This window comes from Mauremys reevesii, linkage group 3 (assembly GCF_016161935.1).
Source record: "Mauremys reevesii isolate NIE-2019 linkage group 3, ASM1616193v1, whole genome shotgun sequence".
Taxonomy (NCBI): domain Eukaryota; kingdom Metazoa; phylum Chordata; order Testudines; family Geoemydidae; genus Mauremys; species Mauremys reevesii.
The window spans coordinates 144207470-144223918 of NC_052625.1; the positions used below are offsets into that span (position 1 = coordinate 144207470).

The following is a 16449-nucleotide window of genomic DNA, read 5'->3' on the forward strand; positions in this document are numbered from 1 at the left end:
TTTTCTTTCAGTATAATAATCATGAAATTCGTTCTGGAAAACACATTGGTGTATGCATCTCTGTTGCCAATAATAGGCTTTTTGTTGGCTCTATTCCTAAGAGTAAAACCAAGGAACAGATTGTTGAAGAATTTAGTAAAGTAACGGGTAAGTCAGTAAGTGTATTGGGAACTGGGTAAAATAAATGTGAGTGATCAATGATGATTTTTTTCACCATCTTTCGGCTGATGTTGAATGATGACAATCTTTTCAACTGAGATCACTTAGCTTTGTCCTGAGTGTTCAGACTTCTCACTTTTGAAGGAACCAGGAATAATGTATCCTTGCCTAAACCATTGTTGTGTTTTGGAATAATACATATTTTCTTTTATTTGAATCTCTGTAACTAAACCTTAGATTATGTACTTATTTAACCTAATGAATAATTGGCAAATACAATAAAAGGAAAGTTTCTTTCAAAGAAATGCATTGTTCCACAACTCACTGAAGTTCCTTCAGTATCAAAGGATGTATTGGTCTCCTTTTTAAAGGCAAATTTTAACCAATATGGAGAGAGTTCTGTGCTTGAGTCCTTTGCATTAGTGGATTAAAGTTACTGGCTTCCCTTTAATGCAAAGGCATCCAAAAAGAGTAATGTGAAGGAAGGCTTTCAGAAGTCTTCTAAAAACAAAACAGTGTTACTTTTTATGGGACAGGAATAATTATGTCCATTGATGCTAAGATGCTGCAGTGATATGTGATATAAAAACTTAGTATTCTGAAAGTACAGAAATGTATCTTGGTGTTTCTCCTTACCAATCTTTGAAGCTAATCCATGCTTTCACATCGTCTTGTAACTTACTTATTTCCTTAAGTAGGATCATTCCTTCGCTTTATGGTATAGCACATCAATTGAAGCCAAATTAAATATTCTGCTTAATTTCACAGAGGGTCTCACAGATGTCATATTGTATCATCAACCTGATGACAAGAAAAAGAACAGGGGTTTTTGTTTCCTTGAATATGAAGATCACAAAACTGCTGCTCAGGCCAGACGTAGGTTAATGAGTGGAAAAGTGAAAGTCTGGGGAAATGTTGTTACAGTTGAATGGGCTGACCCTATAGAAGATCCAGATCCTGAAGTTATGGCAAAGGTAATAAAGCAACTGAGAATATAATTATACCTACATCACTTAAATTGTCATAAGGTAAATATTTCTGGTATTAGCCCTGTGTTGAAATACCACTTGCTTGATAGAGGAGTTAAAGCGGGATTGTAAAGATGTGAACGCATTCTAAAACACTTGAAAATTAAAAGGAACTCTTACAGTCTTAACAAGAATTTCACTGGCAAGTAGTATTTACTACTGCTTGGGCCTGACAGGAAACAAAGATCATCAGCCAATGTTGAAAAATCTTATGCCATGATTCCTGTAATCTGCCTGTACTCTAATAGTATGTAAGTGACATAGCGGTGTCAGAATCAAAGTTGCCTTGTGGCTTCACACTAAGGACTTGATTCAAAGGAATCAGTGGGAATATTTGGTTCAGCCCGTAAAACTGAGTTTAAACATGGAGCTTCATATCTGTAGTTCTTGAAATTGTATTACTTCAAGGAACATAAACCTGAATTTTCTTAAATCCTTGTCAGAATCCAAGAGGCTATAATTTCACAATCTAGCAATTACTTCTCTTAGACATTATTTCAGTCATGGTGCTGTGTTTTTTGTTTTGTTTTTTTCAGACCCCCTGAAACAGTAGTGAAAGCATTCTGGAGTACAATTTCATGTCGCTTAAGTTCTTCGTATCAAAATACTAAGTTTGGGGAGCATTTTTAATAACGAGAACAGTTCTTTGTTGTGACATATTTTGCCACAGTGGAAGCAGATGAATTGATTCTTACCTGAAAACTACTATTCTCAGATGTTGCCCAGCCCTGTCTTCTGTTGCCCAGCCACTAGCACAATTCCCCTTAGATAGCTCTTTTCTAAGTTCCCTTTTCTCTCTATCACATCTGCCTTTCTTGACATGAGATGGTTGACTGACTAGTAGGCATCCTAGTTTGATGGACTTGGTAAGATGTCTTGGATGGGGTCACCTCTTTGGTGAGCTAAATGGGGTTCATCTTATGAAATAGCTGCTTTTCTAGCAGAAATATAGTCTTAGACTGTTTTGCTTGCCAGGTTTAATCACCCCTTGTTTTCTTGCCCAGTGTTGTAGTCACTCAACACCAGGGAGTGTGCCGAGTCTTGCAGATAGTTTGTCTGCAAAATGGCACTTCCTCTGTAGTGTGGCTTCTCCCTGTGATCAATCTGGATCACAAGAGAGGAGCCCTGATCCTTCTAACTTTTTCTGTGACCATTGGTGAGGGACTCCTGCTGGTGAAACTTAACATCAGATGAGTAGGAAGTGAAGGGAGCATGGATAGGAAGAAAGTACTGGGTAGCAGGCTTCTGGGGCAGAGCTGTGGAGATGGGGAACATAAGAGCTAGGAAGCAATGCTTCCTGGTTCCCTGCCCCATTCCACATACAAGTGATTTTGACGAAACTAAAAACTCCTTGCACCACATCGCATGCAGATATATGGAGTTCTGAAGGAGGGGAACTACTCTATAGTAGGCCTTAGAACATCTGTCCGAGCAGGAATGCTCTTCTGTAAACTTATCCACAGACCCACTTAAGTTTTGATGCTCTTTAAAATAAACAAAACCAAAACCTTTTCTCGTGTTAACTTACAGTTAAGGTTGCCAGTGGCTTATCTAAAGGTATAGCACTGCATTGACACAGTAGCAGTTAGTGAAGACACTACCTAGGCCAATGGGAGAAACCCTCCTGTTGACATAGCATTATCGACACCAGGAGTATGGCATGAGGAGGGATAGCTCAGTGGTTTGAGCATTGGCCTGCTAAACCCAAGGTTGTGAGTTCAGTCCTTGAGGGGGACATTTAAGGATTTGGGGGTTGGACTTGATGACCTCCTGAGGTCCCTTTCAACCCTAAGAATCTATGATTCCATGATAACTGCATTGCTCAGGAGAGTGGATTTTCTACATACATACGTCTGTAATGTAGGCTAGGCCTCAGAGTGCTGTACATATGTGTACAGTTCCTACAAATCATGGAAACTGCAAGGTTAGACAAGGCTACCTTTATGCCTGAAGTGGTTTAAAATAGAAGGGTAAGTTGAGGTTGTAAGTTGGAGAAGTTGGACTTGTGCATTGTGGAGGCTTGCTTGTTAGCAATCTTAGTAATCTGAGTCTGTGGTTGATAAGGCATGTGAATTGAGGATTGTGTAGTTATTTCCTTAACCAGCAAATTCCTAGATTTTTTTTCAATACTGCAGAATGATAAACATTTCCTTAAGTTAATGGTTTTTGTATAGTAGCGGTTTTGGCATTCTAAGCATCCTGACATATCATAGTGCAGGCAAAATTCAAGAGGCAATTCAGTAGTTACTGTTGCATGGACCTTGCAAAGCAAAATCAAGGCTGGCAATGTAAGCAGCCAGTTAACCTGAGCAGTGTCTTTAAAATCTTGGACACAGTCATGTGGCTGCGGGTACATGGCTCATAACTTAACTATTATTTCATTATGTCCAAACTAAAAGGGAACTTTATTTTTTCTCTCCCATTTCAACCCAAAAGGAGGAAGGCATGTCATCTGAGAAGAATGTCTTGTCTTGGCTTCCTAATGCTTAAACTGACCTGTTCATTAGTGCGTGGGTCTCAACCTTTTCAGACTACTGTATCCCTTTCAGGAGTCTGATTTGTCTTGAGTACCCCAAGTTTCATCTCACTTAAAAACTACTTGCTTACAAAATCAGACATAAAAATACAAAAGTGTCACAGCACACTATTACTGAAAAATTGCTTACTTTCTCATTTTTACCATATAATTATAAAATAAATTGGAGTATAAATATTGTACTTACATTTCAGTGTACAGTATATAGAGCAGTATAAACTAGTCATGTGAAATTTTAGTTTGTACTGATTTCACTGGTGCTTTTTATGTAACCTGTTGTAAAACTAGGCAGATATCTAGATAAGTTGATGTATACCCCCTGGAAGACCTCTACATACCCCCAGGCGTACATGTACTCCTGGTTGAGAACCACTGTATTAGATCAAGCTTGTTGATTACATACATAGTGCACACAGTTTGACCAGGTCTGAGGCATTAGCAAATAGAATCTGTCTGTACTGGAGAAAGTTTTAATCAGTCATTTCCCTGCAGTTAATTGAAAATCATCTTGAATCAACACATGCTTCAGCTCTTTTTTGGAGAGGCAACAACTGAATGTAATGTACACCTGAGATTGGAAGGGTGGGTGTTTGGGGTTGCCAATTTGAAGGGCCATTGTGGACTGTCTACCTAAGGCTGCCAGTGAACCTGTAAAGCTTGTCTGCCAAGTCCACTGCTGTTCACCCTTTCTCATAATAAACGACAAGGGGATGGTCAATTAAATTGGATGGCAACAAATTTAAAACTGAAATCCTTTTTCACACCGCAAAATTAGACTGTGAAATTCATTGCCACAAAATATCATCGAGGCAAAGAGTTTATTGGGATTATAAAAGGTCTTGGATGCTTACATGATAACAAGACTATCCAGAAGAGTTAAGCTTTAAAAAAAGATTTTTGGAAGAGACAAGCTCTTGGAGTCAGGGCAGACTCTAATGTGGGTTAAAAATCTTCTTTGGGAGTAGGTTATTTTGTTGTTGCCTACAGTGGAATTTTTTTGCCTTTCCTCTGTACCTGCTGTTTGGCCATCGTTGAAGACAGGATACTGGATTAGATGGACCACTGGTCTGATGGAGTATTGCAATTCCTGTGTTCCTCTGCTTCCTCTCCCATACACTTTCTCTGTGGGCTTTTAGCCGAGGATTCATCTGTAGATCCCTGTCTGAGTCTGCAATTTCTGCCCATCTATGTCCCTCCTCCCCCAAGATACTGCTTCTTAATATACTGCACATGAGTATACAGGTTATGCCACTTTTTTCATCCTGATAAGCCACTTGTGATTCAGAATGAGAGAATCAGGTGCTGGCTGGTGCTACTGCAGCAGGAGGAGAGCTGACCACTGTGTTCCTCACAATCCCATAGCCTGCTTTCTTTGGTCCCTCCATCTGCTCTGGAGGGACCATAGGGAGGGGGAGCTGGTAGCTAAGGGATTCTGAAGCATGATCACCAACTGCACTCTGCCTGCTGTATCTTCACTGGTTAAAAGTTTGTGGATCACTGAGTGGTGCAACCTCAGCCAGTAAACTACTGGGAAGAGGGCTGGGGCGGAAAGTGCAATCTTACCCATTTATCTGCAACTGGATTTTTTGATAGAAAACTTGTGGACTGAGCTGAGGAGCATTTATGGGAAGGGGAATAGAGACGGTGGTCTGGCATTACTGATAAGGGGTATGGTGGGTGGGGATGGAGAAGATACTCAGCTGCAAGCAAAAGAGGCTTATGGATTGAGGGAACTTTATTTTACAGATCTTTTCTTTGACAGGAGTCAAGGTTGATAGCCCACACATTAGTACATCTGCTCTAGGGCTGCAAGGAAATATCTTAAACCAATCTGAGGGTGGCTTGTGTGGATGCTCTTGGTGCTTCATTGAGTACTGCACAGCATAGCTGTCTGATTTCTCTAATATAGACCAGGCCTTATGTAACTTTCTCCCATACTAGATAAGATTGCTAAGCCTCAAGCTTTGCATTTCAGGTTGCCCTCTTACTGTTTTGTATTTCCTTTTGTCATAGACAGTAAAAGTGTATTCTAACCAACAATATTTGATGTGATAGCTTCAAGGCACTTGAAGGTGGAGGCAAAATTGGCTAAGCAAAGAAGGCATGCTGAGTGATTAGATATTACAGTGATGGGTGCTTAAACTCTTAATATTTTGAATAGTTAACTTCTACATATATCTATCCTTAGTTGCTAACTTTACTTTTTGAAATGATTAAAAAGGGTTCCTTTGAGGTAAAACTTACTGATAGGACTTTTTTCAGTAACATCACTGATTAGAATGATGTATTTGTAGTGAATGTTCAGTAATATTGAATCATTTTATCCAACTGTCAAGTCAGCAAACTGATTTTTCAAACTCATTGAATGAATTTATATTTTTGATATTAGCTGTAGCTCTAACGTTTTGTGAAATTAATTGTATTAGGCAAAACTTGTATACTGAAACTTGCCTTTTGTTGTCTTTTAGGTGAAAGTGCTGTTTGTGCGTAACCTTGCCAATACTGTAACAGAGGAGATTCTAGAAAAGGCCTTCAGTCAATTTGGAAAATTAGAGCGAGTGAAGAAACTAAAAGATTATGCTTTCATTCATTTTGATGAACGGGATGGTGCTGTAAAGGTAGGTTAAAGGGACTTTAATTTTATGTGCCTAGAAGTTATTACCAAATTTGAATTTTAAAAATTGGATACTTTTGGGGAAAAGATCAGTTTGAGGGATTATGTGAAGCATTAAATTGTTAATTAGTAACACCATAAAATGAAGTTACATGTTGAGTCTTTCCATAGAATGTTCTACACTATCTGAATTCAGGGAAGGAGAATGCTTCATATAAATTGCTGTTAATATTGGTGACTATTTTCTTATCTGTTTAAAACTAGAAGATTCTGTTTTAAGCTAATGGCCTTCTGTGAAAACAGTGACTGGGATGCCAGAACTCTTTCATCCACTTGTAATCAAACAGAAGGAAGTTCCTTTGGGGTTAAAAGACCAATTTTGCTACCTGAGAATCGTGGTAGAAAATTTTGTTAGTAATGTAGGCACTGAAACACAAAACAACCTTCCTAGGAGCAGAGTTAACTGTCCTTTTTTTGCTGACAGGGATAGCCTAGTGAGTGTTTACTCTCTCCTTCTTTCCTCCCTTCTTCCTTGTGATATACTCTCTTCCCCCCCAGGAGAAATCCAGGAATAACTCCTTTGTTTCATCCCTTTGCTTTGTGTTGCTTCGTCATTTGGTAGAATGACCGGCAGAATTTGTTCACATACCAGATTTCTACACCTTTGGGTGAAACATGCACATAGGTTTGCTACTTTCCCCACTTGTCTAGATAGCTTGGTGAAGAAGCTTGGGTGTACAGAGTAAGAATCCCTACCATACATGCATCCTCTCAAGGCTGGTTCTCCTTTGGGGTCCAGAGGATCCTTGAAAGTGGTAGGATCTCTCAGGTCCTCCTCTTTTGAAACTCATTGGCAAACATTTGGTGGGAAACTTTTATTGTATAGATAGAATGACAATATCCACTTCTGTTACATGAGGCTGAGGTGCAGATTTCCTTTTGCACCTAATCAGTAAGGAAAAGTTTATAAATGGAAAACAAAAGAGCAAAAATGTTCTTTGACTGATTGCTCATGTCTATTCCAAAAGATGTGTGTGCACTGCATGCACGATCATCGGAAGGTTTTACCCTAGCAGTACCTGTTGGGTCAGCTGTGGAGCCTCCAGGAGTGGTGCATTTATGGCGGTCTGTGTGGGTCCCTGCCAATCGGCTGCTTGCTCAGTTCCTTCTTACCGCCAGTGATGGTCATTGGAGCAACTGGTCTCTTGCTTTGCAAGTGTTTCCTAAAGTTTTTTGTGTGTATCATTATTTTTCACTAGATTGTTTTAGTTTTATTAGTATGTTTAAGTTGGGGGGGGGGGGTTCCCCCTGAAATATTTCCCCGTCACTGGGTCATGCTGCGGCCCCAGGGGTTTAAGCCATGTGAGAGGTGCGGTATGCTTATGCCCGAAGGGGATCCGCATGCTGCTTGTCTTAAGTGCTTAGGAGAGGGCCATTTGCAAGACAAGTGCACCATTTGCATAGGATGACACACACACACACACACACACACACTGTCTGTCTGTCTGTCTGCGTCTCTCTCTCTCTCTCCTCAAGCTCCTCTTAATGGAGTTTGCGCTTCGGTCCCAACCGGCTCAAGAGTCTGAACCGGCAACCTCAGTGCATAGTGCCCTGGTCTCAATGCGGGATACCTCGGCACCGAGGAAGGACTAACATAAGTAGCATCGACACCGCTCCCCCACATGGAAGGCCAGCTCATCAGTGTGGCAAAGTTCACAATCCCTGGTGCCACACAAGGAAGAGGAGGCAGCCCTGCTCCGCCAAGAATAGTAGGCAGGACTCCACCGTGGTGCGTGCTATGTCAGGACACCAGAAGGCTGGCGCGTCTGTCCCTGTACCATCAACTCTGGCCTTGCGGGCAGGTCTGTTGAGTCTGGTGTTGGTGGACTCCCTGCTCTGGTAAGTGTTGGAGGGGGACTTGGACCTCCCCTCCACACCAGATACTTTCAAGGCCGTGTGGGACTTAATTGCCATGACAGCACAGTCCCTACCCTCTCATTCCCATGTACCAGCTCTGGTTTAGGCTGGGCAGGCCAAAGCGGTGGCACCGTCTGCGGCACATCCACCATGATATGGCACTGTTCTCCATCACTGCAGCACTGCTCCCCGGTGCCATTGGGATCCGCTCCTTCCTGGTCAGGCTCGGACTACTGATCAGAGCCTGAGGCAGAGTCATCAGTATCCTGACGTAGCTGGTACTGCTCAAGATCCCGGTACTGATCTCGGCACCGTGGGGTGCAGGACCCCTCGGTACCGATGGTGTCCTGGCCTCTCCAGTGGCAGGGACCAGTACAGTGGCCCTTTTGGATACCTTGGGCTTACCACCCGGGCCAAGGGCAGGGCTCCAGGGCAGCATCGGTGGTCTCCGCTGCTTGTGCTCCACCTTCTGCGATGTCTGTTGCCCGTGACCAATCCAGGACTCCCGAGGACCCACCGTGGAGTTCAGACCCTGGGCCTCCTGCACAGAGTGCACAGTTGGAGTCACCTACGCCAGCAGCCCCCTACCACCAGTGATTGCATCATTGGATGTTCCTGAGGTCACCACGTCCCTTCCGGCGATGGACATGAAAGCCCACCAGGACCTCCTCAGGATGGTGGCCCAGACCCTTAATATGGCCACAGAGGAGGTGGTGGAAGACTCAGACCCCGTGGTGGACATACTTGCCCAGAAGGTCCTTCTATAGTGCCACTGCTGCTTATTAAGACCATCCAGACCACCATGAAGGTGCTCTGGCAAACCCCAGCCTCTATACCACCAATGGCCAGGGTTTTGGAGAGGCATTACTTTGTCTTGCAAAGGGGGTCCGAGCACCTCTTCACCCACCCCCAACCCAGGACATTGTTGGCTGATGCAGCAAACGACAAAGAGCTGCGTGGGCAGCCAGGGCTCACCCCTAAAAATCAGGAAGCTAAGAAGCTGGACCTCTTCAGTTGAAAGGTATACTCGACTCCAGTTTCGAATCTTCAATCAGCAGGGAGTACTTGTATGCTATGCATACAACTCCTGGAAAGCCCTCTCCAAGTTCCAGGAACTGCTCCCATCAAACTCACAACAGGAGTTTGCGGCAGTCATAGAAGAAGGCGAAGTGATGGCTAGAACCTCCCTCCAGGCGGCTTTGGACTCTGCCGATTTTGGCAGCGTGAACCAAGGCTACGGCCATCACCATGAGGTGTGGCTCATGGCTGCAAGCTTCTCGACTCCCGGCGGAGCTCCAGAATACTATAAAGGACCTTCCTTTTGACTCGCAGGGTTGTTTGTGGACAAAACAGACTCCAGGCTGCACAGTCTCAAGGACTCAGGTGCAATCCTCAAATCTCTGGGTATTCATACGCCAGCACCCCAGAGAAAACCCTTCAAGCTTCAGTCTCCTTCCTGATTCTATCTGTGTCACGGAGGAGGGGCAGAAACAACAGGAGACGTCCCCCTCAGTCCAGGGTCAAGGCTCCTCCAAGCAGCTCCCCGGCTTGAAGCCAAACTTTTGAAGGTGTGCCCAGGGATGGAGCACCAGCCCAAATCCCAGATCCTTGCCTTCCCCTTCTGAATCATCTGTCCCACTTCTACCGTGCCTGGGCCCAGATTACTTCAGAACGCTGGGTCCTAAGCACGGTAGGGGTGGGATAATCTATCCAATTCTGGCCCTCGCTGCCTTCCCCATCCCTCTTCAGGGACCCCTCTCACGAGCAACTCCTGCTACAGGAGGTGCAATTGCTTCTCAAGCTGAGGGCAATAGAGGAGGTTCCTCAGGGCTATGGGGCAGGGGGTTCTACTCCTGATACTTCCTCATCCTCAAGGCCAAGGGTGGGCTCAGGTCTGTCTTGGATGTGCAAAAGCTCAGCAAGTTCATAAGAAAGCTGAAGTTTCGTATTGGTCTCTCTGGCCGCCATCATTCCTTCCCTGGATCCGGGGGACTGGTATGCCATCCTCAACTTGAAGGACACGTACTTTCATATATCGATTTATCCCGGCACACAGGAGTTTCCTGAGATTCATAGCCTACACTGACAGTTCACCGTACTACAGACTTTCAGCGGCCCTGCGTGTGTTCACAAAGTGGATGGCAGTCGTGGCAGCCTCCCTGCACAAATGCCAGGTACAGGCCTTCCCATACCTGGACGACTGGCTCATAAAGGGCAATTCCTGAGTGCAAGAGCTGGAGCACGTGGCCCACGCATGAACCACTTTCAGCAGGCTAGGGCTCATTCTGAATGCACCCAAGTCTACACTGGTCTCAACCCAGAGAATAGAGTTCATCAGCACTCTCCGGGATTCCACTCAGGCCAGAGCTTCCCTACTTGAGTCCCAGTTCCTAAGCATCAAGGGCATCCACCGGTTCCCAACCACCACAGCCAGAAACTGCATGAAGCTTCTGGGGCACATGGCACCCTGCACATATGTAGTGCAGCATGCCAAGTTGCGCCTTCGCCCCCTCCAGGCTTGGTTGGTGAGTGTATACAGACCCAGCCGGGACTCTCTGGACAGACTAGTTACCCTCCCTCCCAGGATTCTCGAGTCCCTCAGCTGGTGGCTACAACCTCAGGTGGTCTGTGTGGAAGTGCCCTTCGCCAAACCTGAGCCCTCACTGACGCATCAGAGACAGGCTGGGGAGTGCACTTGGGCAGTATCAGGACTCAAGACCTATGGTCACAACCAGAACTATTGCTGCACATCAATGTCAGAGAGCTGAGAGCGGCTTGCCAGACGTTCCAGGCCCAGTTCTGCCGGACAACACCACAGCAATGTTCTATATAAACAAACAGTGTGGTGCTTGCTCCCTTCTCCTATGCCAGGAATCTCTCCGGTTGTGGGACTTCTGCATTGCACATTACATCCAGCTACAAGCCTCATATCTACCAGGGGCATAGAATGAACTAGCAGACCATCGCAGCCGCTCATTCAGCACTCACAAGTGGTCACTCAGAGTGGACATCGCCCTTTTGATCTTCCAGAGATGGGGTTAACCCCACGTGGGCCTGTTCGCGACGCGGAGCAACAGAAAGTGCCACCTGTTCTTCTCCTTTCAGAACCACAGCTATGGCCCCATAGTGGATGCCTTTCACCTACCATGGATGACTCGGCTGCTATATGCATTCCCACCCTTCCAACTCATACACACAGTCCTCTTCAGGTTCAGCAGTACAGGGCTTCAGTCACTCTCATAGCACCTGCGTGGTCATGATAGCACTGGTTCACCATGCTGCTGAACTCATCAGTGGACAGGCCAATGGCCCTCCCCATGCTTCTGGATGTCCATCACAGCAGACTACATTCCAACCTGGAGTCCCTCCGCCTCATGTTAGGGAAGTTCTGTCGGGAAGCAGGAAACCCTCTACTCTCACAATATACCTGGCAAACTGGAAGTTCTTCTCCATTTGGTCCCTACAGAAAGGTGTGTCTCTCTTCCCTTCCCCGTGCCTCTTGTACCTGAAGCAGCAGAGGTTGGCTATATCTTCTATTAAGGCGCACCTGGTGGCCATCTCAGCCTTCCACCTGGGCGTGTGGGGGCTTAGATAGGCTTTATCCCCAGGTGAGGCAGTGGGACCTTAAGCTGGTTCTTTCTAGACTTATGGGTCCCCCTTTTGAGCTACTGGCGACCTGCCCCATATCCTTTCTCTCCTGGAAAGTGGCTTTTCTGGTGGCCATAACCTCGGCCAGAAGGGTTCCCGAGCTCAGAGCACTTACTTCCAAGCCCCACGACGTGCTCTTTTACAAAGACAAGGTGCAGCTACGCCCATACCCAGTGTTCCTACCTAAGGTAGTCTTGCATTTTCATGTGAATCAAGACATATTGCTACTGGTATTCTTTCCCAAGCCTCATGCCAGCAGCAAAGAACGAGCACTCAATTCCCTTGGCGTCAGGCGTGCCCTAGCCTTCTATATTGAACGCACTAAGCCGTTTTGTAAGTCACCACAGCTCTTTATTGCAATCGCTGAGAGGATGAAAGGGCTCCTCGTCTCGTCTCTGCAGTTGTGGATCATATCCTGCATCAGAACGTGCCACAACTTAGCTAAAATTCCAGCCCCGCTGTTAATGGCACATTCCACAAGAGCACAGGTGTCATCTGCCTCATTCCTTGTGCAGGTCCCTATCCAAGACATGCAAGACAGCAACGTGGTCTTCCATCCACACCTTTACTTTGCACTAAACCATCACCCAACAGGCGAGGGACAATGCAACCTTTAGCAAGGCAGTACTGCAATCAGCAACATGGCGAACTCCGACTCCTCTCTGTTGAAACTCTTGGGAGTCACCTATTGGAATGGACATAAGCAGTCACTCAAAGAAAAAGACAAGTTACCTACTTTTCGTAACTGTTCTTCGAGATGTGTTGCTCATGTCCATTCCAAATCCTGCCCATCTCCTCTCTGTCGGAGTATTCCAGCAAGAAGGATGGCATGGACCTATATAGGCTGCCATAAAGGGGCCACTCCAGGGGGCGCCACAGCCGACTTGACAGGTACCGCTAGGGTAAAACCTTCCGACGAACGTGCACGTGGGTGCGCGTGCACACCTTTTGGAATGGACACGTGCAACACATCTCGAACAACAGTTACGAAAGGTAGGTAACCATCTATTTTTAAATCCACAAGATTGGTCTCTTGCTCTAGGAGCAGAGCACTTCCTCTTATACAGATATTTTTCACTTAAATCTAACTAAACTTTACTGCTACCCCATTGTTGTAAATATAATTCTTAATGAGATCCCAGAGCTGAATTGTGGGACGCTATTTGCAGAGATTGCAATAGTATGTCCACAGTTGTAAGTGGATGAAATTTTTTAAGAACAGGTAAAGGCCATCGTGGTTTTGAAAATCAAGCCTTAGTAATTCTTCGAAACCCCAAAAGTAATCTGCAGTCTGACTTCCAGATACACAATCAAAGGTGATACCTTTTGGGGGGGGGGGAATCCTATTCTTTTTCTGTCCCTTAAAATATGTCCCTGAATGCCCTTAGAAGTATATCTAAAATCTGGTTACTTCCTTCAGGCAATGGAAGAAATGAATGGCAAAGATTTAGAGGGAGAAAATATTGAAATTGTGTTTGCTAAGCCACCAGATCAAAAAAGAAAAGAACGGAAAGCTCAGAGACAAGCGGCTAAAAATCAAATGTAAGTATAAATTTGTGCACGTTGTGTATTGATTATTTCACAAAAATGTGCCTTTTACAAAAACCATAGCATGGGGGTTATGTAGCAAGTATGATGAAGTGTATTAGTGTCTCAAATTTCACTTCCATAGGTGTAGGATACATTTGAATAGTTACTATATAGAGGAATTACTGGTATATCACAGTAGTGCCCAAAGGCCAGCCTCGGTCAGGATTGGGGTCACCTTTTGCCAAGTGCTGTTCAAAAATAAAATTGCTGCCCTGGAGAATTTACAGCCTAAAGTCAGTAGTGACTGAACTGGATGCATGTCCACTTATCCAGGTCAAATTTGAAGATCATGGGAACAAATTGGGAGAGATGAGCTGGTCACCTTCTAAAGACCCACATACCTTTGTACTGTCAGGTGCACCCATGTGAGATGCATGCTCATCTGATCACGCTTTGAAGCAGTAATATGGTGCCTACATGTAAATTGTTGGTGTGATTGCTCTCTGTCCAACAACGTTTTTGCCACTTCAGTGATGATCAGTAAGCCTGTGAAGATTTTACATTAATGTGAAGATTTTGCAGAACAAAAAATTAGTGATTTGCCACTATAGTCTTTAATGCTTTCATATATTTTCTACTTGGGTTTAAATTGGATATCCTGCAGTTTTCCTCACTCCCAGCCTGTATTTCCAAAAATATCTGTGCTGCTGCTTGACATCCATGAAGATGGAATGGCTCGGTAAAACAGAATAATACAAATCTTTAGATGGTGACCTCATGCACAACTGGAATTTTTTAAGATTGCCTTGCTTGCAGCTGCCTCAAAGATCTCGCTGGCCCTGCTATTCCTTTCCCTGGTCATGTTAGCCATAGGCTTCACTATTCTCTTTTGGACTATACTCTTAGGGTTTGTCTACACTACACGCCGGATCGGTGGGTAGCGATCGGTTTATTGGGGATCGATATATCGCGTCTCATCTAGACGCGATATATCGATCCCCGAACGCGCTCCCGTCGACTCCGGAACTCCACCAGAGCGAGCGGCGGTAGCGGAGTCGACAGGGGGAGCTGCGGCCGTCGATCTCGCACCGTGAGGTAAGTCGAAATAAGATACTTCGACTTCAGGTACGCTATTCACGTAGCGGAAGTTGCGTATCTTGCATCGACCCCGCCCCCTAGTGTAGAGTAGGCCTCAGTGTCAAAAAGTTTTTCCTGCCTCATTTACATCTTTCCGTTAGGCAAACCAACTTCCTTCGTCCCTCCTGTATTCTGTATCTCTGATGCAGCCATAAGAATGCCCTGTACCTCATTCTATAGAGGAAAGTGTGATTTCCTCAAAAGGCACCTGATCAATTATGCAATACTATACTCTTTCCCCCCCCCTAGGGAGAGAGGAGTGGATTCTGGTGTAAATAGCTGCCCATCGGAGTATTCTCTAAAGCTTAACTATTACATCAGCCATACTTACTCTGTTTAGTGTAACTGCCTATATTTTTATTAAATATCTGAAACTTATTGCCTCAAGTGTACAGCAACAAATTTCCCTGTTCTCATACTGCATAAAATGTCACTGTATAATCTATTGTATAACTATACCAATTCATTTATTTTATGTGCCTCTGTTACTCTGAAATTCTGTGCTAAACAGTTCCAGTCTCTCTCTCTCCTATTTTGCATAAAAGCAGTGATAGGAGCCTTGTTCAGTCCCTCTTTCAGATCCATTGATTAGAGTAACTCTTAGATATCTATCATTCCTCTTTGATCTGGCAAGCTAACTAAAATACCACTATGAAGGCAGACAAGCAGTTCTATTCAAAGACTTATTCTGGGCATATTTGGATTTTAAATGTGCTACTTGTTGAATTGCAAGGGTTTTTAATTTCTAGGATTCAAAAAGATGAAGGGGCAGGGGAGTACATAACTATAAAATATGTGTGGTTAGTGCTGTCTTTGTTACTTGAAGGAAGCTGGCTGTGATTTCTCAGATCTTAGGGAGGCATTTTGTAAATAGAGTATAGATTAGTTTAAAATAACCATGTACTTTCCCCCTCTTATGTACTTCTAGTTAGTCTAAATTGTAATATATGAATTCAAATGTTCCATTTGCTTATGAACCGGGATCCTAAATTTAGGAACTACTATTGTAATGACTAGGTAAGGTCTGCTGGATTGGTGCTCCCTTATTTTGAACCTCCAGCAAAAATCAATCTGTGCTAAGATTGAAGAGAAAGGGCAACATTCCTTGACACTAAAGTAATCAAGAATGCAAATAAAGTGGTGGTAATGCTACAGTGTATAACATACTAGAAAAATTACATTTTTATAAATGTGTCTTAAAGCCATTTTTTACAAAGTGCTAAGTCATCACACACAGGTTATGGTGACACTCTTTCACTGCATGTGTAAAAAGTATAGATATTCATTTGAAGGATGTGGACTTTCTTATGTTATCTATATTATAAAATTCCAGGCATGTCGTGTTACACTCTGAAGCCTAAAATATGTGTACGGTCAGTATGAAGTAATAGACACAGCTACAAGCATGGTTGAGAGGCCTTTTTATTCAGAGTATCTCCGGGTTGAAACATTGCTGGGTTTTGTGGTCTGTCCAGTTCTTAAGTTAAGTCATTTTGACTTGACTTAAATTATACTCATGAGATGTACAGCTACTGTAAGGCATGTATCTCAGCCATGCCAAGAGTTCTGGACCCTGTGATTTCAGAGGTCACTCAGCCATTCACCACCATTGTTCTACAACTAACTTGCATGCAACAGTTTCATTGGTTGTATGAGGGAGACTGTGCAGTGCTTTGCCTGACTGCCACTTTTACAGAGCAACATAAATATTCCAGCATACCCCTCCCAGAGACAATTCAACACAGCCAGCATACACAGTAACTCCAAACATCACTCTAAAGCCTAGACTGTCTGCCAGTGTGAAGCTATGGAAACAGCTACAAGCATTGGTTGGGCGCTCTTTTTGTTTAAAATATTAGCAGGTTCAGTCATCACTGGGA

The 16449-nt window shown here is 44.2% G+C and overlaps 1 protein-coding gene and 1 long non-coding RNA gene across 10 annotated transcripts in view; one reads left to right on the forward strand and one right to left on the reverse strand.

Annotated features, from left to right (window-relative positions):
• LOC120402134 (synaptotagmin binding cytoplasmic RNA interacting protein) overlaps nucleotides 1-16449 on the forward strand; it is a 36858-nt gene that overhangs the window by 12346 nt on the left and 8063 nt on the right. For all 8 annotated transcript variants that reach the window (XM_039532550.1, XM_039532551.1, XM_039532554.1 and 5 more), the window contains 4 exons: nucleotides 12-147; nucleotides 928-1133; nucleotides 6192-6341; nucleotides 13323-13444. In XM_039532550.1, coding sequence (XP_039388484.1) covers nucleotides 12-147; nucleotides 928-1133; nucleotides 6192-6341; nucleotides 13323-13444 — 614 coding nt within the window. The remainder of the gene's footprint in view (nucleotides 1-11; nucleotides 148-927; nucleotides 1134-6191; nucleotides 6342-13322; nucleotides 13445-16449) is intronic.
• LOC120402138 overlaps nucleotides 12246-16449 on the reverse strand; it is a 31015-nt gene continuing 26811 nt past the window's right edge. For both annotated transcript variants that reach the window (XR_005597009.1, XR_005597008.1), the window contains exons 5-6: nucleotides 13834-13978; nucleotides 12246-12587 (exon numbers count right to left, since the gene is read on the reverse strand). This is a non-coding gene — a long non-coding RNA (uncharacterized LOC120402138). The remainder of the gene's footprint in view (nucleotides 12588-13833; nucleotides 13979-16449) is intronic.